Source organism: Aythya fuligula, chromosome 7, assembly GCF_009819795.1.
Source record: "Aythya fuligula isolate bAytFul2 chromosome 7, bAytFul2.pri, whole genome shotgun sequence".
NCBI lineage: Eukaryota > Metazoa > Chordata > Aves > Anseriformes > Anatidae > Aythya > Aythya fuligula.
The window spans coordinates 9136463-9158566 of NC_045565.1; the positions used below are offsets into that span (position 1 = coordinate 9136463).

General features: G+C 42.7%; 1 protein-coding gene across 2 annotated transcripts in view; it reads right to left on the reverse strand.

Moving 5' to 3' along the window:
- WAPL (WAPL cohesin release factor) overlaps positions 1-22104 on the reverse strand; it is a 154209-nt gene that overhangs the window by 93040 nt on the left and 39065 nt on the right. For both annotated transcript variants that reach the window (XM_032191381.1, XM_032191382.1), the window contains exon 3: positions 4129-4284. In XM_032191381.1, the coding sequence (XP_032047272.1) occupies positions 4129-4163 (35 nt within the window). In that variant the 5' untranslated portion in view covers positions 4164-4284. The remainder of the gene's footprint in view (positions 1-4128; positions 4285-22104) is intronic.

Here is a 22104-nt window from a genome sequence, read left to right on the forward strand (position 1 = left end):
ACTGGCAGATGAACTCTAATTCCCTTCAAGGACTGTTCTGTTTCCAGAAATTAGGCTGCTGCAGACATGGTTCACCACTTCCCTGTTATCCTGTTATGAAAAATAGCTTGCTTTTGTGCTTTTCCAGTTTCCTACAAAGGTAAATATTTATTTTTTCCCAGACTGAAATATATCAAAATGAAGAAAGGATTAAGTAAGAATGAGGAGAATGAATGAAAGATGCCATTTGGAATAAAAGAAGAAATGAAGGATGGGAAGAAAATGAAAGAACGATGCGGGGGGGAGGGGGTGGTGTCTGTCCAGAAAACCAGAGTAAGGGGAATGGTGAGAGTAGAAGTTACTTCAGCATTAAGGAAAAACTTACAGTGCAACAAGAACAGAAAAGTGTATTTTAAATAAATGAACTGATGCTTGAACTCTGTCTTTCACAGAATGCTAGTTAAGTAATTCTGAGCACAATTTCTTTGAGGGCCCATCCCACTGCTAGTTTCTTCTACTAGTGTATATCTAGTGTTTTCAACTAGCTTCAAACCCCCTAGGATGACATACTCTGAACTGGTAGATTGGTATGTACTACATCATATAAAGTGGTTCTATCTTAATATATTAACTCTTGAAAGAACTCAACCCTCTTTCCAGTCCTTATCATTGTGGGGTTTAATGGCAGTTTTTGCTTTTACCCAGAGTATACTTTAGTCGACTTCATTACAGCCATACCTCCAGACTTTGTGTACTGTAAATTATTCACTTCTTTAGCAAGGATCTGTTAGTGAAACAGGTATATTAATATTTACTTTTCTAACAAGAAGAAAGATTGATAAAGTAACTGTGTTTAATCTGCAACGCACAGATACCATTAAAATTAATGCAATTTAACACATACTTTAGTATTTACTATAAAGTTTATGTCCTTTTAGCTTGGGACTACATTATGAGTTTTGATAGATAATAAGTGATAGCAATTATGTTAAGCTATGTTACACAGGTTCTTACAGGTTTTCTGTAATGTTTTAAAATATATTTTTATCTATAAATGCTTCTGGAACTTGCCAGGTGTTCAGAAATCAGTTTTATTAGAATTTATTTCCAGTTAGATCTCACACTTGGTTCTTTTAATACACTTCTCTAGAAAATAGCAACTTTGAGGCATAAAGAAGGAAGAAAAGAAATGGACTGAAAGGATAAAACACAAGCAAATTAATAGTAGTGCTTGAAGTTACTAAATCTCCCATAGGGTGAAAAGAAATGTAACAATCAGCATTTGTGCTATGTTCCGAAGGTCTTGTATGTTTGCAGGTTACTTTTAAAAATAATTCATACAGAATTTCAGAGTATTTTTTTTTTCCAGAACAGAGCTGTCTTCTGTAGGGTCATAAATGATAGGAATGAGCACAGAAACAGGATGGCAACAAGTATCGACTTATAATAGCAGGATCTGTCTTCTGATATAGTATAAACTCACTTTAGGATAGAATAAAGCTTGTGGATTGATATTGTATAAACTTACTTTAGGATAGAATAGAACTTGTGATTAAAAGTTAGCAGGGACAAAGTAAACAACATCTTGTTATCCATAGACCTTCTGTTACGTTTAAGCATTTTGTTATTTGAAAACACCCCATTATCCGTTAACACTCAGTCAGGCTGAGACTTGAGATAACTTGAGTCAACTGTCTGTTATGTCCTGTTAACTGAGACATCCTGTTATCTGCCGACCCCCAGTTAAACCGAAAGACAACTCAGCATTTTTACAGCCTGGAAAACAACTGATTAAGAAAGTGCATTACGAGGAAGACCTACAGCCTTCCTCCCAGAGACCACTGCCCACATCCTGGAGACCCTGGCCCACAATTCTTGGAAGGCTTTGCGCAAGCGCAAGGACTGATAAGCTAATTAGCATACGAAGCGAGGGTAGGCGGGGTTAGGTAATGAATATGTATAGGTGCTAATTGAATATTCATTGTTTCGCTGTATAAATACGAGATAGTTTGTCACTTCAAACATGCACGATAGGCGGAAGGATCCCCCGTGCATCCAGCGCTGCAATAAAGAATATACCACTTAAGGAAATTCGGCTTTGATCTTTAAATCATTTCCATGAGCAAATCCTGGGAGTGACCTTTTTCATCTGCTTTGGATGCAAAGGACATTCTTGATGAAGTACAGCTGCTCTTTCAGAGGAGTCCCTTCTTTGAACAGATAATTTCAGTGACAAACTTTCATTACGAAGTTGTAATCCTCTCATGTAAGTATTATGTCAAAACCATTAGCAAGATCAACATGCTCAGTGTCAGTAGATATTCCTTATAAAAATACATTTGTTTTTCTTTATTAGAAGAAAGGTTCCAAGGGTTATGGTAAGACTAAAGAATAATGAAGTCTGCAACAATGTTCCTGTAATGCCGCAGTCTTTCAATTTCCTGATACAACAGAAATTTATTTGGCTTTATCTAGCTAAAAGCAAAGGAATCAAGATGGTGTAGTCACTGTACTTCATTATTTCCCATATCATTAACTTTTGCTGCTAGATAGAGCTTTACTAAAATAAATTTCTACATATTGCCCATCAGTAAAAGACAGTTGAGCTAGATATTTTCTAAGAATTTTACTGAGGTAATCCTGAAAAAGTTAAATCTGTTTTCTTCCTCAATATTTTTGAGAAAAATGTTTTACTTCAGAAGCTTTACCCCCAAAATTTTGAGGGACCTATTAAAAGGAATTTTATGATTTTTATAGGAATAATTTGCTTTTCAGATTAATTGGGAAGATTTAATATCAGTTTTTGCACAGGCAAAATTATATATTCTCTGACTAGCTCTAATGTTAATGTTCATGCAGATTACTTTTAGGAAGTAAGCTTCCTACGCGCCACTAATGACTTTTCAGATCCATTAGTTTGTTACGGTATTGATTTCAAGCATTACCGATTAATGCTGTGAGTAGATTTATTTCTGCTCTTAAAATATAAAGACCTGGCACCTCTTGTTACTGTTATTAGATGAATGGTATGTTACTGCTTGATTTGGTTCCTTGCTAGGCTCCTTCCCTTCCTCTGCTCGTCTGTCCTATTCCACTGTCCTGTTTTCCCCTTAACTACTGTTTTTGTAATACTCAACTAAATGTTATGCCCTTTCCAGCTACTTTCTGTGGAAGAGGAATTTGCGCTAAACTTCAGAAAACCCAAGGTAGGGCAAAAATGTAATGCTGTGCATGCTTGAGTTTTCCTTTTATCTAAGGTAATGGTGGTGTTTCATATTTGTTGTTCCTTCTAGAGCCTGATTCTGCCACTGGCCACGAGCTGCTCTGGCCCTGGCTGTTACTGCTGTCAAGGGACTGCAAGCTGCTGATGATGCTGGAGCTGCCTCCTCCTCACCCACTGCAACAGCCATTTGCTCCTCATGCCACCCCTTTGAGGGACCGAGCTGTCTGCAGTGCCCAGGTACATAATGGCTACTAGACTTGTGTTCCATTCAGGGCCTTACAGTAGGGTGCTATCCAGGCTGTGACCAATCCCCACACAACCAGATCTAGCTCCTCAGTCCCTTGAATCTAAAGGTTATAAAGCTGCTTTTAACTAGTAATTTGTACAATGTGCATGTTGCTCTAGCTATCATCTCCTATTCTGCATTTTCCAATTACTTTATGTATTGAACAAATATACTTCAGTCATTAGCACCTCCATATTCAGTACAGATCAAATATATCGTTTTTTGCATGCTATTCTACAGGTGTCTTATAGGTTATGTCTTTGGTTAGACCACAGACACTTTGTTGACTAACCTAATTATCACCTATGTTTTTAAGTCCCTCATTATTTTTGTTCTACAGTTCTAATTGGATGTATTCAGGCCATTAGCACTGATAATCTATACCATTTGTCAAGGCCAGATTCCTTGAAGCACTAAATAGTATTTTTGAGAAACGTTACTCAATTAAATTATCTATTAAATTTCTCTAAGATCTAGCTACCTGAGTTAATTGTTAGAAATGTGTGTCACCTCCATCAGCTGTGGGACAGGATAATATGAATGTCACATGCCTATGTAAAGCAAGGCCTGTGCATGTTCTAAATTATCAAGTGCAGGTGACTGTGCAAGAGGAGTTACAAAACAACAGTTTTAAACATACCTGGTTCCACATGTCCCGGTTATGCCTTTCTGCATTAGATCTTGTCACCTCTTTAGCCATTATTTTTCTGCAAGGAGACCTAGAGTTAAGCAGTCACTTTGAAGTGCAGCAGAAAGTTCTTTGGGTGGATGCAGGTTGTTGGAAGGCGTATCTTACCTGTGAAGGAAAAAGATTTAATTTCAATCAACTCAGTAGTATTTATTTACTGGAAAATAAATCAGTGTGAAGTTGTACCCTGAATTTAAGCAACTAAACCTCCTGCTAATTCAGTGTTAATCTCCTGCCTCGTACAATGCTAACTCATTGCAGTAAATGCTAAATTTCTTCTGAAATTCAGTAAAGGGAAAATGAAAAATTCATATTATAGCTGGCAATGTTCTTCATCATGATTTGTTGTAAAAGGGCAGGTATGTCAGCTTTCCTGTACTTCTTGTGCTAACAGTTGATGCTTAGGAAAAGCTGCCAACTGTTCAAGCCTCTGGCAAAACATGATAAACATCTGTTATAAACAAAAATATTTGGTAGAATTCTAGAAATTGCAGACTAGCCTGAAGAAAGCTTTATTCCTTAAATGCAGAAAAGTTTCAAAGCAGTTGGACTGTTGTCCACTGAATAACTGTATTTTCTTTAGAAAAAGTAACAGTCAAAGAGGGGGGTTGTTTCTATATCTTGTTCAATCAACACAAGGATGTCAGATACTGAAGAGAAATAGTTCAGAGAAGGGTGAAAGACCTGGCAAGCCAATCACTATGGTCTTTAACAGCCAGGGCTGTGTGGAGCTGATGCAGGGAAGCCCAAGCTGCCAGACTGACATACTCCTTACCTGCAGGAACCCTGGTGCTGCAGAAGGACCACTGGCCTGAAACTCAGATTCAGTTTAACAATGAACACTGTTTAAGTGCTCGTCTGCACAGAAGTTGTCAGAGTAATTACATGTGTGGAAGTGGATGCTCCTGCTTTTTATTGTCTGAAAATACTCTTAAATTGATATTGTGCTATAATTGTCTTGTATTCAGCTGGAGAGGGGCACCTGTGCTACCAAGAACATCTGTGCATTGTGTCCACTAGCAAAACATATAAATTAAAGCAGGCATGGCTATTCTGATGAAGGACATGGGCCTTGTCTCATGGGGGTTTCCTTAGCATCTTAGAAGCTTCCTTTGGCAGACAACCATGTTCTTGTATCAGAATGGCACTAAATCTACTTTTTCTAACGTGAAACAAATACATTTCTAGTAGAACTTCTTTTCAATAAAGGGAGAGGTTGCTGTAGACTACTGGACAGCAATAAAGGAGCTAACTCAACATACTACATTTTCTTATTACAAAGTGTTTTATCTAGTAAAATCTTCTGTTACTCAAAATTGAGTGTAAAATGTATGCTAACAGTTAAATATATTAATAGATACTAAATGACAATAGGTGCTTCCATTGTGACTTCTCAAGTGACAGAACGGGAAAACAACTAGCAGATGGTTGGACAAAGAACTTCTCTGACTTGTCCATTAGCATACTTCATTTCAAGGAAGGAGCTATTAGTATATGGCAAAGTGCTGCGAAAAATAAGTGGGAAAGGAATTTGCAGGTGGTTCCATGCTGTTTCACGTGTCCCTGAATTAGAGATAATGAGAAAACAAGTGGTAGAAATGACAACTTGAGCAAGGTTGAGATAAAGTAAATTGGCTGCTGTGTTAAAGATGAGCTTTGGGGCAGTGGGCAATTGCTGGCTGGCTTGAGGCACATGTCTGAGGGTCTCTAACCAATTGTATAACAGATGTGGGCGTGTGGACAGCACGTGGGGCTATGGGGAAAGTATATGTAGTAGTGAAAAAGGGTAATAAATGTCTTCTGTTCAAGAGCCCTCAGGAGTCCATGTCTTGCATCCCTTCAAAAATATACTTGGGCTACCATTTGTTTATGTCTATGAATTGAGAAAGTTACAGCTAAATGCTATCAAGTTCTGAATTACATTATTCTGAAAGTATGAATGGAATTAGCAGCCTGAATAAGTATCCAGTGTTTAACTCTTCATGTCAGCATTCACTGTGTGGTAGGAGAAAGATTTCTCAGATTTTCTCTTCCTTATTTTTTTTGTGTGTGCCTGAAGCTGAGTTCTGAGCTTGTTAGCATGCGGGACTGTTGTTTTTATATTATCCACATTAGACTTGTTGATATGTTCCTCCTGCTGTTCTGGCTAGTAGATGTCTGGTAAATAAGAATTTAGTTTTCTTTGTGCAGTCAGAAAGAAACTGAGACTGGACAGTACCTTTTGTGATCATCTAGTCTACTCCCTTCACGAGCAAGGTAAGCTACAGCTGGTTCCCTGCAGGCTTCTCAGGATTACAGTGAGTTGGGTTTTGAATATTCTTAAAGATCAAAACTCCCCTAACTCTCTGGACAACCTGTCCCAGTGGTTGACCACCCTCTAGTGTTCTGAGGGAACTTGTTTTTGTTTTGTTGTTTAGTTTTTGTTTTTATTGGACTTGAAATCACTGAGAAGAGTCTGTCTCTCCTTTTCATTCCCTCCTACCAGATATTTAATCACATTGATATCGAACCTTAGCCTCAAAGCCACTTTTTCTGCAGGCTGAAGAGTCTCATAGCTGTCTCCACATATAAAATATGATCTAGTTCCTTCACCAGCCATGTGGCCCTGTGCTGGACTTGTTCCAGTAAGTCTGCATCTTTCTTGTACTGGGGAACCCAGAACTGGACACTGTCCCAGGGAAGCAGATGATCTTGTTTATCAAACAAGATAAAAATCATACCAGGTAAAATCACTGGAAAAATGTGCTTTTACTGCTACACTGTTTGTAATACTAATCAATGGCCCCAGTCAACCCAGAATGACACTGTTCTTATTAAAGCTTGCAAGATTCTCATTGGATTGTATGTTCCAATAATGACTTTCAGTAACAGCTGCACTTAATGATCAAATACCTCCACACAAGTTCAATCTACATCTTCACAAACATTGGGTCAGTATAGTTTTATAATCAAGTGACTCTCAGGCATGTTCAGGCAAAATCTGGTGGGGAAAGAGCACCTGTTGGTCAGACATATGGTAAATAAAGGTGTCTGTTCCTTTCACTTCTGTGGCAGCTGGAAATAAGAGTTACAGGCTTTTGTTGGTCCTCATTGCTGCCCAGTCTGTAGCATGTCATTACGTCTACACCATGTTTTTCAAACACTTATTGTTAAGGGGGAGGAAGGAACCAAACCTCTGAAAGAGCTTTTTCATACCACAGTCATCACTCCATTTTTCTAATGTAAGTTGCTAACAGGAGTACTGATATTTGAAGTCCTTTCAACAGTACAGAGAGAAAATGATCAAGGCAAACTGAGTTTCATCTTGGCTCATATGTCATAAAAATTGCTAGCTACATGTGACTGAAAACTGCTGCTCCTACAGAAATGACAGAACTTAAATAATCCAGCTCAGTTGCTGGATTGTACACACAATTTGTAAGATTCAACTGAAACAAAACACGTATTTGTAAAACCCAAAACTGAAGAGAGCAAAATGTACCATCAGTGGGATATGGAGTATCTGATATTCCATAATAAAGCTGAAATGTTTCTTTTCAAATTTTTTGCCCAACCATCTTAATCTGATGAAAGTGCATCAAGTGATCACAAGTACAGAGGAGAAATTCAGGAACCAGTGCACCAGAAGGCAGTAGCACAGGTGATCATTAAAGGACTAAATGCCCAACAACCTATGGGGCAGTGTGTAAAACCCCTGTTCTGAAATGCTCAGCTAGCCATTCTGAGTGCTTCAGTTGCAAGCACTTCTCTGTAATACTAGTCCCAGAGTTCAGATCTTCAAATCCTAAAAATGAGAGCTTCTAATAAGACTATTTATAATCTACACAAAAGAAGCCTCACTAAAACATGAGTGACATTTTGAGAGGAATGATTTCTCTTCCAGTTACTAGGAAAAAGGAGGTAAAGAGCCTGTGTCTCAGCAGGTTTATTCTGGCAGCAATCTCACCATATTCTTGTACTCTTTCCTAGCATGCTGCTTTGAGCCTGATGTTGGAGGTTGGAGCTGGGGACTGACTCAGAATGGTCATTCTGGTATTCTTCTGTTCTTAGGCATATTAATTAAACCCCGCTATCTTCCTTTAATGTAATGAAACAGATGATTTGAAGTAAAAATATCCCTTGAGATCTTTTGCTCAAATTTTCCAAAATGTTAGAAGATTCTAAAATTAAGACCCTAAATAAATGGCCAGATGTTAGATGGGTATTAAGGAGCAGTTAAGTGCAAGGCAGTAAGCACTCTGTACCTGAGAAATGTGCTCATTTATTAAGACTTCATTTTAGCAGGAAGAAGTTAGTAAGGCTTTCTCAAGAACTTGAGAAGCAGCATCTGTCAGGACCCTGACACTGTTAATAGGTCTTAATTGCCCTGGCTGGCCTTGCCTGGGGGCCCATCCACCCCTCTGCTTATAGGGCTCCATTTTAAGTGTGGGTCTGGCCCTTCACTGTGTATCCGTTTCTGGCACAGCTCTGCTTGTGCCTGGCTCTGGACCTCACTGGTCTGGCTCTGGGTACTCTCACTGCCCCTGACTTGCTGTTTGTTTTTTTTTGTTTTTTTTTGTTTTTTTTTTCTCCACAGTTTTACCTCAGACCTGCCCTGAGATCATGGGCTTGTCAGATAGCTGAGAGTCTCGGCTGATCCTGGCTGCCATCCCTGGGTTGATCTATGTTACCTGAGGAGTTCATCCACAATGAAAGTGCAAAACAGCTTACTTCTGTAAGGGCAGAATGACCCAGAAACTTTCCATACCTTCTGTGGAATATCTGTTCTGGTGAACTGTGAAGTCAAGTCCTAAAAGACACACTGTGCCTTATGTGTGAAATATGCTCAGAAAATAGGTCTGAATCTCTTTGGTACATAACTTCTGAATGCTGCTCTGAGATTATTTTTCTATTCTTTTTACAGAGTAGCCAACGTGATTGTTGTTGACTTGCTGTCTGTAAGACTCCGGAGCACATCAAGACCATTCCAGCTGTCTGATGACAGTAACTAGTTCTGATTGCTGCACAAGGATGTTTCCCTGGGAAATGTAAAATCAAGAGTTCAGTTTTTCTCACTTGAAAAGAAATGCAAGAAAGTAATTCCGCCACAAGTCAGTGAATTTGAAAACAAAATACCAAATAGATCAAGTATGTTCATAGTTAGGAATGCAATAGCAATCAATAGGTTGTACTGATTGCATGGCGAGGATTTTTTGAACTTGCCATTTTCAGTTGAATGTGTAAGTGAGACATGACTATTTCTCACTACTTGTTCCCCCTGATAATTGGTTACTACAAATAAACAATGATAAAATCAAGCACCTTTGCTTCTTGTGTATGAGGCAGCAACAATGCTTTTATTTAATAAAAAAGCCTTTAGGTAAGGAGGGCAGAGTCTTAACTTTCTGACTGAGTAATGTTTTTTGGGGGGAGCAAAGAAGGTGATGAGAATTTTGCTCTGAAAAAAAATACCCTTTGTTACTAAATGCTGCAAAATGTTCCTGTAATCAAAAACAACAAAAAAGATGTTTCTGTAATCAGGGAGAAATGCCTCTGTGTCCATTCTTTATTGATGTGTTCTGCGGTCTTATGTCCCCCTACTGAAACTGCAGAGAAAGAGAAAGCATTCCTTTTCTTACCAGGAAAAGAAGATGCTCAATCCTTCATAAGTGAGATAAGGCTTGTCTAAATGTGATGTCTTTCAGCATGGGATCCAGGTTTTCATTAGACAGGGAGATGTCAGTGATTTCCTGCTGGTGACATTCTGAAATATCAGTTGGCACAAGAAGGAAGGGGTATGGTTCTGTGTGAAATAGCTCAACTGCTTTGGGTAATCAGGCCCAGAAACTCACTCTATATTTAAAGATGCATGGTTTTAGTGTGGCTTGCTGTTTCAAGTAAAGTGGTAGTCATCTATAAAGAGCAGAGAGAATACAGTGCAAAGTCTTCCCAATCACACGTGAATTTCACATACACTTTCAGTGAAAAACATATAAGTTTAATAAAGATGGCATGTTTGTTTGCATTTGTCTGCTGTGCTGTGAAATTACTGTCCAACTGTGATTTCATGATTTGAAGCATCATCTGCAAGTCGTGGACAGGAATGCCGCCGGTTTTGTACAAAGCAGGCACAACTACAAAATTAGAGCGAAGTGAAAAGTAAGTTTGGCTTTCTGAGGATAAGTGCTAGTGTTTCCCATCATTTTAGTTCATATAGGTTTAGTTTTTAGATATTTGTTGATTTAGAACAGAAGGTTCTCTGTATTCTTTTTAAAAAAATCTAAAAAAAAAATAATCTACGTACATATCAAAAAAAAAAAAAAAAAACAAGCTTCAGTTGACTTTGTATTGTGGCCATACTGAACTACTAATTCATCAACAAAAAAGTAAGTATATATGAGGAAATTTATGATGTTATCGGAGAGCACAAGTCCACCATTTCATTGTCTGCATTACTCTCATGCCTAGAAATGTTAGCATTATACCAGCACGGAGTGAAAAATCTCTGTTCCAGAGGACTTACCAAAGTATATGGAGAGAAGAGTGAAGGCATACTGTCAGGAAAGTAGCAGGTAAGAATAAGACAATGTAGGTCAGCATGGACAATACAGCCAGGAGGCTCTGTATGCCTGTAGCCTAGTTAGTGTCAGTGTCTTTTGTTGCCACTGCCACCAGCATGAGGAACTGCATGAAGACAAGTAAATCATGCATGTTGGTAGCTGTGTTAAGTGAACGATGGAAATGAGCATCACTGGCTGACAGAGTATGAGAGCTGGAAAGCCAGCACTGTCTGAAAGATGACAGGTAAGCTAGAGATAGACATCCCATCGAGGCCCTTGGATGCGAAGACTGGCAATATATATATGATTTAATAGAAAATGGGGAGCTAAGATGATGCCCAGCAATAGCCATCAAAGCAATGATCTGGGAGAGGGCAGGATCCAGCTGAAAAGGGCTTAGACTGGGTGGGACGTAGTCACGGTGTTAACTGCTTGCACAGCCACATCAACCCACTTGCATCCTGTCTGCATCCTTGTGATAATTGCCTGTTACATTCCGTTAATCAAGGTCAGAGAGAAAGGATGTCATAGCAACTGAAACAAAAGTCCGTGAGGATCCAGATGAGGCATTTAGCAGAGTAGGTATTAACACAGTCCTTACTGCAGAGAGCTAGACAAAGAAGCAGCTCTGTTTCTGTACAGGCCTCACATGAACACTTGGGGAATCAAAGTCCAAGGTGATGACAGGCTGGATGATAGCCCTAGCAGAGCAGTTTATAAAGAAATATATGGCTTTACACCTCTGTACACAGAGACACTGATTACAGAGCTGCAGTGGATTCTCTTCTAGCTTAAGCATTAGGTCTGTTTGATTTTGGACTCTGTGTTAGAGGCTCAAGTTGCAGCAGGGAGAAATGCCTCAGAACATCTCTGTTCTCAACGGTCCTGCCCAAACCCTGTCCAAATCCTGCCCACTGCTGTAGTCTGAGCCACCTCCTGCTTCAGCTGCCACTGGCCATTTTGTCTCTGGCAGGGCACTTGTCACTGAAATCTATGACAGATTCAGCTAAAACATCCGCTGGTGTTTTTCACCTGCACTCACTCTTTCAGGCTGTCTTTAGAAACAATTCCAACAGAAGATTTTGAAATTTTGGTGATTTTACTGGTGATTTTAATCTTGTCTTGTTTTTCTTTTTTTTTTTTTTTTTTTTTTTTTTTTTTCCCTCTAACAGAATCACTGATGATACTTCTAGAAAGGACAGGATTTCTTGCACAGGGATGTTGTAAGACAAGACAGTATGTGCCAGGAAAAATAGCTGCAAAGCCATTAGGGCAGTATACGTATTTTCTGGGGATAGTTTGAAAACAATAGTCCTATTATTTGTGGATAAGGATGGTAATTCTTTAATATCAGATGAGACCACATTTTTTTACCTTCTGGTTATCATGAGCTATTATTTCTCAAACCCCAGGGTTTTCACTTTGATTGCTGTGTGTAGGTACAAATTGCTTCTCATTGTTCCTCTTCACTTAGTCTTTCCATCAGAGAGTTGGCTGTCTCCACTTTTGCCCTGTATCTTATCCATCAAGACACTTGTGCAGCTCCCCCCGCCACATCCTGCCATGATAGGCTCTAGTCACTGACTTCATTGCATTTCAGAAGTAACTGCTGCGTATGCAGGTAAAATAAAATAAAAAGTGCTACCAATTCAACATTTTATCATTTTTAAAATACCATCTTTCCACTGCCTACAGTAGGCACTAAACTGCACCAGTACAATTCGCTTTTTATCTCACATGCAAGAAGGGCTGAAAGGTGGGAACTCTTATTTGGGAACTGGAAGTAGGGAAGCTACCAACTGAAACTATCTGAGACAAGTTTGGTTAACCAGAGTTCCCTGGCTTTGTGCAGAGGTTGAGCCACAGCAGACAGGGAAGGCTGAACCTGAAAGCTCAGCCCAGGGAGCAAGTTAATGAGCTGTTCTGGGGGCACTGCAGATTGGACTTGGCTGTGCTGGGGAGTGCTGTGTGTGACTACCTTGTCTTCAGGCTTTTACTCTGTGAGGGAAGACCAGAGGGACAGGGGTGGGTTGGCCTTTTCAAGCTACCTGACCTTGAAGCCATAAACCACTAGAGTAAACTGGGAATACTACCAGGGAAACTAAGGCAGAGGAGAGGCTAGAGGGTGTCCTGCCATACTGTGGCAGTCTAATGCCATGTCACAGACCTAAATTTGTACCATTGAAGAGAAGACTGACATAATCTTTTCATCTCTGGGGAAGAGACTTTTTTACTGTTTCTCCTGTCCAGCCCATCTGTACTCGGTTCACTCCAGATTCTCACTCCGCTGCTGTGGGACTGAACTGCTCCATGGTCCCTGTTCTCACTGTTCACCACAGATCTTGGCTACCCTCTAAAACCAGAACTACCTATGAGGTAAATTATTCACTTCTACAGCTGAGCAGAAACTCTATTAATTTGATTTACTGTTTTCTATTTTGTCTATTGATTTTTGGGGAGTCCCAAGAGCATGCTCCCATAAAGGGCCATACAAAACTTTGTATTCGGTTTAACAATTTTATTTACAAAGGGTGTTCTTGCCTCAGCCTCCCTTGCCAAGTTACTCCAGGCACAAACAACTAAATTTAATTTCTGCGATTAATACAGCACAAAGGAGATGCGCACAGAAGACAACCCTTTCCCTCCTTTGTTACTTGGGATGCCAAAATGGCAGCACGCTGTCTGGGAACAGTTAGGAAGGGGGAGAATTTCCACATGATAAATCTTAGGTGTTAAAAGGCAAAAAGAATACAGGGAGTAGAAAATGGATATCTGTGTAAAATGAACAACACATTTTCACCCACCTATCTAAGCGAATCAGTTCGTTGCAGGCACTGGTACAAAAGCAGGCCTCCGAAAATGTTTCTGAGAAGCATGTTTTCAGGTGTTACTGACATTGATTAGTACAGCAGATACCTCGGGCTAACAAATCCTGTACAGCAGGGATTGTAGAAAGAAGGCTGCGATGAACTCAGACTCTTATAGTGTGCCAGTGCCTTTCAAAAAGCTGATAGTGAAACTGGGTAGGTTCTCAAGTGACAAATGAATAATGCCTTCCTCTATCCCATCACTTTCAGGAGGAGGTAGCATGTTTGGAGGGCATGCAGAGCATATTTAAACCTCCTAGCCAGCTGCTGAGGAGGATGAGGTGGGCCTTTTAATCAAAAATGAAAAAATAGTACTTGGTACATTAGAAAGCAGCTGTTTGTTGTTTTTTGTTTGTTTTTGAAATTGAGCAAGAAGAAATGAAGACTGAAGTGATGAAAAGACTGAAGAAATATTTTTTTAGTCAGACTGAATATTGAAGAAATGAAGACCGTCAGTCCACAAAGCAAGAAGAATTTGATGCTCCTCTAACAAAAACATCTACATTTGTCACTAGTGCAATGAAATTGAGGTTACCGTTGTTATTCCCAGAATGTTTTACCAGGGTTATAACTCTTATTCTCCCCATTGTAACTGGGGAAAAATGACCTGGCTCACTAGTAAGCCTTGTAAACACCCAGCTTCCATGCTCTGTGCATTCCTTGTTTGTGGTAACTCAAATTCCAGAACTGTATCAGTATTCACAGAAGAGTAAGAGTTTACTTTGCCCCTTACTGAGTGGTCTATTCCTGTTTCTTCATCCTGGCTTTGGATGAGGACAGTTGAAGGAAGCCCAAGTGATTTTGTGTAAATATATCTCAGGGACGTTCACGCCTGGCTGACCATAGGCCTTTTCTTCCAACTCTCCTGGCCCTTCCAAATAGCAGTCTGTCTGTCTTCTAAGCATCAGGTTCCCCTTTCTTTCAGTCCACTCTGTATTCCTGCAGACAAGCCAAAACCTAATTCACAGAATCACATAGAATGACAGAATTTCTAGGTTGGAAGAGACCTCAAGATCATCGAGTCCAACCTCTGACTTAACACTAACAAGTCCTCCACTAAACCATATCCCTAAGCTCTACATCTAAATGTCTTTTAAAGACTTCCAGGGATGGCGATAAGCTCTACATCTAAATGTCTTTTAAAGACTTCCAGGGATGGCGACTCCACCACTTCCCTGGGCAGCCCGTTCCAATGCCTAACAACCCTTTTGGTAAAGAAGTTCTTCCTAACATCCAACCTAAACCTTCCCCTGGCGCAACTTTAGCCCATTCCCCCTCGTCCTGTCACCAGGCATATGGGAGAACAGACCAACCCCCACCTCGCTACAGCCTCCTTTAAGGTATCTGTAGAGAGCAATAAGGTCGCCCCTGAGCCTCCTCTTCTCCAGGCTGAACAAGCCCAGCTCCCTCAGCCGCTCCTCCTAGGACTTGTTCTCCAGGCCCCTCACCAGCCTCATTGCCCTTCTCTGGACTCGCTCAAGCACCTCCATGTCCTTCTTGTAGCGAGGGGCCCAAAACTGAACACAGTACTCAAGGTGTGGCCTCACCAGAGCTGAGTACAGGGGGACGATCACCTCCCTAGCCCTGCTGGTCACGCTGTTCCTGATACAAGTCAGGATGCCGTTGGCCTTCTTGGCCACCTGAGCACACTGCTGGCTCATATTCAGCCAACTATCTACCAATACTCCCAGGTCCTTCTCCACCAGGCAGCTTTCCAACCATTCATCTCCCAGCCTGTAGCTCTGCTTGGGGTTATTGCACCCCAGGTGCAGGACCCGGCACTTGGCCTTGTTGAACTTCATGCAGTTGGCCTCAGCCCATCGGTCCAGCCTGTCCAGATCCTCCTGCAGAGCCTTCCTGCCCTCGAGGAGATCGACACACGCACCTCGCTTGGTGTCATCTGCAAACTTACTGAGGGTGCACTCGATGCCCTTGTCCAGATCATCGATGAAGATATTAAAGAGGACCGGCCCCAGCACCGAGCCCTGGGGAACACCACTAGTGACTGGCCTCCAACTGGATTTGACTCCATTCACCACGACTCTTTGGGCCTGGCTATCCAGCCAGTTTGTAACCCAATGAAGCATACGCCAGTCCAAGCCAAGAGCAGACAGTTTCTTGAGGAGAATGCTGTGGGAAACAGTGTCAAAAGCCTTGCTGAAGTCAAGGTAGACCACATCCACAGCCTTTCTCTCATCCACCCAGCGCGTCACTTTGTCATAGAAGGAGATCAGGTTCGTCAAGCAGGACCTGCCTTTCATAAACCCATGCTGACTGGGCCTGATTGCCTGCTTGACCTGTAAGTGCCGCGTGATGACTCTCAAAATAATCTGCTCCATGAGCTTCCCTGGCACTGAGGTCAAGCTGACAGGCCTGTAGTTCCCCAGGTCTGCCCTCCAGCCCTTCCTGTAGATGGGCATCATGTTTGCTAGCCGCCAGTCAACTGGGACCTCCCCCGATAGCCAGGACTGCTGATAAATGATGGTAAGCAGCTTGGCCAGCTCCTCTGCCAGTTCTCTCAGTATCCTCGGGTGGATCCCATCTGGCCCCATCGACTTACGCACATCCAAGTGCCATAGCAAGTTGCCAACCGTTTCCTCATGGATAGTGAGGGCCACATTCTGCTCCCCATCCCCTTCCGCCAGCTCAGGGTACTGGGTATCCAGAGAACATCCGGTATTGCCGCTAAAGACTGAGGCAAAGAAGGCATTAAGCACCTCCGCCTTTTCCTCATCTCTTGTAACTAGGTTTCCCCCCGCATCCAGTAAAGGATGGAGATTCTCCTTAGTCCTCCATTTTGCGTTGATATATTTGTAAAAAGATTTTTTGTTGTCTTTAACAGCAGTAGCCAGATTGAGCTCCAGATGAGCTTTGGCCTTTCTAATTTTGTCCCTGCACAGCCTCGCAACATCCTTATAGTCCTCCTCAGTGGCCCACCCTTTTTTCCAAAGATTATAAACCCTCTTTTTTCTCCTATGCTCAAGCTGCAACTCTGTTGAGCCAGGCCGGTCTTCTTCCACGCCAGCTCGTCTTTGGGCACGTGGGTACAGACAGCTCCTGCGCCATTAAGATTTCCTTCTTGAAGAGCGCCCAGCCTTCCAGGATTCCTCTGCCCTTCAGAACCACCTCCCAAGGGACTCTACCAACCAGTGTCCTGAGCAGCTCAAAGTCAGCCCTCCAGAAGTCCAATATAGCGGTTTTACTGGTCCCCTTCCTGGCCTCGCCAAGAATAGAGAACTCCACCATTTCGTGGTCACTCTGCCCAAGACAGCTTCCGACCACCACATCTCCCACCAGTCCTTCTCTGTTTGTGAAGAGAAGGTCCAGCGGGGTGCCACCCCTGGTAGGCTCACTAACCAGCTGCGTCAGGAATCTATCTTCCACACTCTCCAGAAACCTCCTAGATTGCTTTCTCTGGGCTGTGTTGTGTTTCCAGGACATATCTGGGAAGTTGAAGTCCCCCACGAGAACAAGCGCCAACGATTTCGCAACTTCTGTCAGCTGCCTGTAGAACTCCTCATCCGTCTCCTCATCCTGGTTCGGCGGTCTATAGCAGACCCCGACCAGGATGCTTCCCTTGTTGGCCTTTCCGCTAATCCTAACTCACAGGGACTCAACCTTGTCATTCCCAGCCTCAAGTTCCACAACATCAAGAGATTCTCTAATATAGAAAGCCACACCACCACCCGTTCTGTGCTGCCTGTCCCTTCTGAAGAGCTTATAGCCAGACATTGCAGCACTCCAGTCATGAGTGGTCCCACCACATCTCCGTGATGGCAACCAAGTCGTAGCCTGCCTGCTGCACGATGGCTTCCTGCTCCTCCTGTTTGTTACCCATGCTGCGTGCATTGGTGTAGATGCACTTCAGCTGGGCCATTGCCTTATCCCCCGGCCTAGCCATTGTTACCCCTGGCACAGCTCCAATAAGCCTTGTTTCAGCCCCATCCCCCTTCTTGCCTAGTTTAAAGCCCTCTCAATGAGCCCCGCCAGCCCCTGGCCCAGGATTCGTTTTCCCCTTAGAGATAGGGACACATCTGCAGCCATCAGGCCAGGTGCCAAGTAAAGCGCCCCATGGTCAAAAAACTAAAAATTTCTGTGCTGGCACCAGCCTCTGAGCCATGTGTTTATCAGGTGGGCTTTCCGTGTCCTCTGTTTACCCCTCCCTGCCACCGTAGGGATAGTTGAAAACACCACCTGCACTCCTGCTCCATCCACTAATCATTCCAACCCCCTAAAGTCTCTTTTGATAGCCTTGAGGCTTCTCTCTTCAACGTTGTCACTGCCAGCCTGGACTATCAAAAGAGGATAATAGTCAGAGGGGTGAACCAGGCTGGGAAGCCTCCTGGCAAGGTCCCTGACCCTGGCCCCAGGGAGGCAGCAGACTTCCCTACGGATAGGGTCAGGCCGACAAATAGGGCCCTCTGTTCCCCTGAGAAGAGAGTCTCCCACAACAATAACCCTTCTTTCTTTTTTGGTGGAGGCAGTCCTGAGGCGTGGAGTTGACTTCCTCGCCCTAGGCATCCACCTGGGTAGGCTTCCTACCTCATCCTCACCTACGGGTCTCTCAAGCTCCAGGGCCTCAAACCTGTTGCATAAGGGCACCTGGAAAGGTGGGGCCAGTGGGGGAGGGCATTGCCTGCGATGCCGAGCAGGGACCTGTCTCCATTCCTCCTCAACTCCTAGGTCCCCTCCCTCTGCCCAACAGTGACAGGGCAGGGGGTCCACCCCCATTTGGGGTGTCTCACCCCGGTGCCTGTCCTTCAGGCCATACAGGGAGTTGCTCCACCAGTCTATCTCCTGCTCACACTCCCTGATATCCCTCAACCTCTCCACCTCCTCCTTGAGCTCTGCCACCATGCGGATCAGGTCATCCACCTGCTCGCACCTCATGCACACAGTTTCTCTGCCTCCCGCTGATGGCATCAACAGGCTCAGACACTCCCCGCATCCAGTGACCTGAACTGCTGCATTTTTGGATGGGCAGTTGGTCTGGGTGTGTACTGTCTTCCTGGAAAGAGCACCGTGCCTGGTGGAGACCATTGCAGCCTAGCTAACGGGAGGCCGCCGTTAGAGGAGGTGTTCGTATGGGTGGGGGGGAGCGCTCTGCCCTGTCTGCTCGCCCTGCCTGCGCCATCTGCCGCACCATGCCCTGTTTGCACGCCCTGGTCACCGCGCTCCCTAGGGGCAGCTTATGAACGGCCGGGAGGGGGCGCTGCTGGCTCCGCCTGTACCTTATCAGCCTCCCTCACGAGGGCTGCCGGATCCTGGAGGCTCCCTCAAGTAGGCTCGACGCTGGAAAAATTAGCCCTGCCTGTCCGATCCCTGCTTCGCTGCAGAACGCATCTGCCCCAGAGCCGATTGCCTCGGCTCCACACAGAGCTCCCAGCCAAAGAGAAAGTGATTTAAAGATCAAAGCCGAATTTCCTTAAGTGGTATATTCTTTATTGCAGCGCTGGATGCACGGGGGATCCTTCCGCCTATCGTGCATGTTTGAAGTGACAAACTATCTCGTATTTATACAGCGAAACAATGAATATTCAATTAGCACCTATACATATTCATTACCTAACCCCGCCTACCCTCGCTTCGTATGCTAATTAGCTTATCAGTCCTTGCGCTTGCGCAAAGCCTTCCAAGAATTGTGGGCCAGGGTCTCCAGGATGTGGGCAGTGGTCTCTGGGAGGAAGGCTGTAGGTCTTCCTCGTAATACACTTTCTTAATCAGTTGTTTTCCAGGCTGTAAAAATGCTGAGTTGTCTTTCGGTTTAACTGGGGGTCGGCGGATAACAGGATGTCTCAGTTAACAGGACATAACAGACAGTTGACTCAAGTTATCTCAAGTCTCAGCCTGACTGAGTGTTAACGGATAATGGGGTGTTTTCAAATAACAAAATGCTTAAACGTAACAGAAGGTCTATGGATAACAAGATGTTGTTTACTTTGTCCCTGCTAACTTTTAATCACAAGTTCTATTCTATCCTAAAGTAAGTTTATACAATATCAATCCACAAGCTTTATTCTATCCTAAAGTGAGTTTATACTATATCAAAAGAAACTGTTCCCTTTCACTGTTTGTGAAAGAAATCCTGTGCTCATCTGCCTTTAATTAAGCTTTGCCCATGGATTATCTTTCCTTTGTTCTGCTAGGCAGTTTTCTCAGTTTCATGGTAGGACCCCAGAGTCCCCAGCCTTTGTGCTGTTTATGTCTGTGTTTTATAAAAAGCTATGAACAAGAGTTGATTACCAGTACCAATAGGTGCAGTTGCTAGTCAGGGCTTTAAAGCTGGGAAGGATGTTCTCACCATACCTCAATGTGACAGAATTCAGAGAGAGGAGTTCTGGCAGGTTTTATTTTCTCCAGAACTGACTCTGCATGGCAATTCAGATCTGGGCCATAAGCCAAATGGACTTCTGCTGTGTTTCACACACAAGACTGTAGGGGAAGTGTTTGAAAAATTTAAGATGAGCAAAGAAGCTTTAGAAAGTACCAGAGGTCATTAACTGATACGTTTTCTCCATTACGCTTTGCAGGGATAGAAGAGATGTAAGTTTTTGGTCAAGAGAAAACGGGAAAGACAGAGGGCAAAGTTCCTTCCAGATCCATAAGTCTGTAAGTCTGATGACTGAAGTGAAATAGCCTTACCTATAACGAGAAACAATTATTGCTCAGTAAATTATTTTTTAATTGTTCACTCTGGCTTAATACTGCATATAAAACAGATGAAAATCCGAAAGAAAACATTTTGTGAATTATTTAGTATGTATCTTTGCCTTACTTCCCAAACATTATGTACAGAGAATGAGATTTCTCATGCTTCACACCTTGTGCAGCTCTACAACATGATTCCTCTTCTTCCAAGGAAGCTGAGGCATCACACACGAAATAGGTCACCTGAATTGCTTCTAGCAATTAGCTACAACACAGGATCACAAAGCTGTAACCGTATGAGGACATTTCCATTGAACCTGAATCTTAGCGTTAGGGTATAATTTTCAAAAATGATTTCACCCAGCTTGCTACTGCTTAACATTCTCAAAAGCAGTCCCCGGAGGCTAAGGAAGGACACCAAATCAACAGCCCACTTTGGACTAACATCCACTTCTTTCTGGTGGAAACTTCCTTTCCTTTCTACTGCATATTTTGTCATAATACATTCTCAGCAGCTAATGAACTAATCAAATTGATTTGTCTGGAAGGGCATGTACAACACAGCTAAATCTAATGAAGCAAGAAGACAGTTTCTATAATGTCTGGTTTACTTTTAAAAGCACCAAATTTACTTTATGACTTGATTACTCTGCCAAACATATTATGGGCTCCTCTAGGATGCCGTCCAAAGAGATGGATGTTTCCAGGCTAACTGCGAATGAAACATTTTCAGTGCATTGATTTGTCATAAAGAGGGAATAGGAAGGAAGAAAAATGTAATCTGTGACCCAGTGAAAAGGAAAATGCAATGTACAAGCTGTGTGATGTACATATGATGTAATGTACAATGTTACAAATATGTAAACAGACTGAATGTTGTCATTGCCCAAAACTGAGATATAAAGGAGAAAACTAAGAGGATTTGAGCAAAAAAATTAGAACACAGAGTCAAAGAACAGCTATGATCTAGTATTTATGCCTGTCCCTGAAGATTTTATGTATTGAACACTGTTATATTAGTTTGGTAAGAGCAGGATATAGCTGTATACAACTTTTTTAAATGTGAAGTTCACGAAAATGGGAGATCTCGCATTCCTTCCTTTCTCTCCACTTCAATCATTAAATGTATTTTCTGCTGTACTCCCTGGGTATGCCTTAGTGGAAGACAGTACAAGTTCTTGCCAATTTCATACTGTGACTTTCTGTCATCTCCTACCTTTATAGTAGTAAAATGCAAGATTATATTCCAGAAAGGTCCTGTCCATTAAGATGTCAAACATCATAATTTGCAGCCTTATACCTACAGTATGCTATATGCTTGCTGTAGCAGCCAATCCACATATTTAAGAAAACACAGTGATGGATTCTGACTTCATGACAACTTCTTTTGAAGTTCACAGCATTAACACCACATCCAACTGTGGTATTTATGTGTATGATGCTAGATGTGGATAAGAGCTGGGACCTGGGCTTATTCAGCGTGGAGAAGAGGAGGCTCAGGGGTGACCTTATCGCTCTTTTTAGGTACCTCAAGGGAGGCTGTAGCGAGGTGGGGGTTGGCCTGTTCTCCCACGTGCCTGGTGACAGGACGAGGGGGAATGGGCTTAAGTTGAGCCAGGGGAGTTTTAGGTTAGATGTTAGGAAGAACTTCTTCACTGAAAGGGTTGTGAGGCACTGGAACAGGCTGCCCAGGGAAGTGGTGGAGTCACCATCCCTGGAAGTCTTCAAAAGACGTTTAGATGTAGAGCTTAGGGATATGGTTTAGTGGAGGGCTGTTAGCGTTAGGTTGGAGGTTGGACTCGATGACCTTGAGGTCTCTTCCAACCTAGAAAATTCTGTGATTCTGTGAAGAGGGAAAGAGCATACCGTAGAAA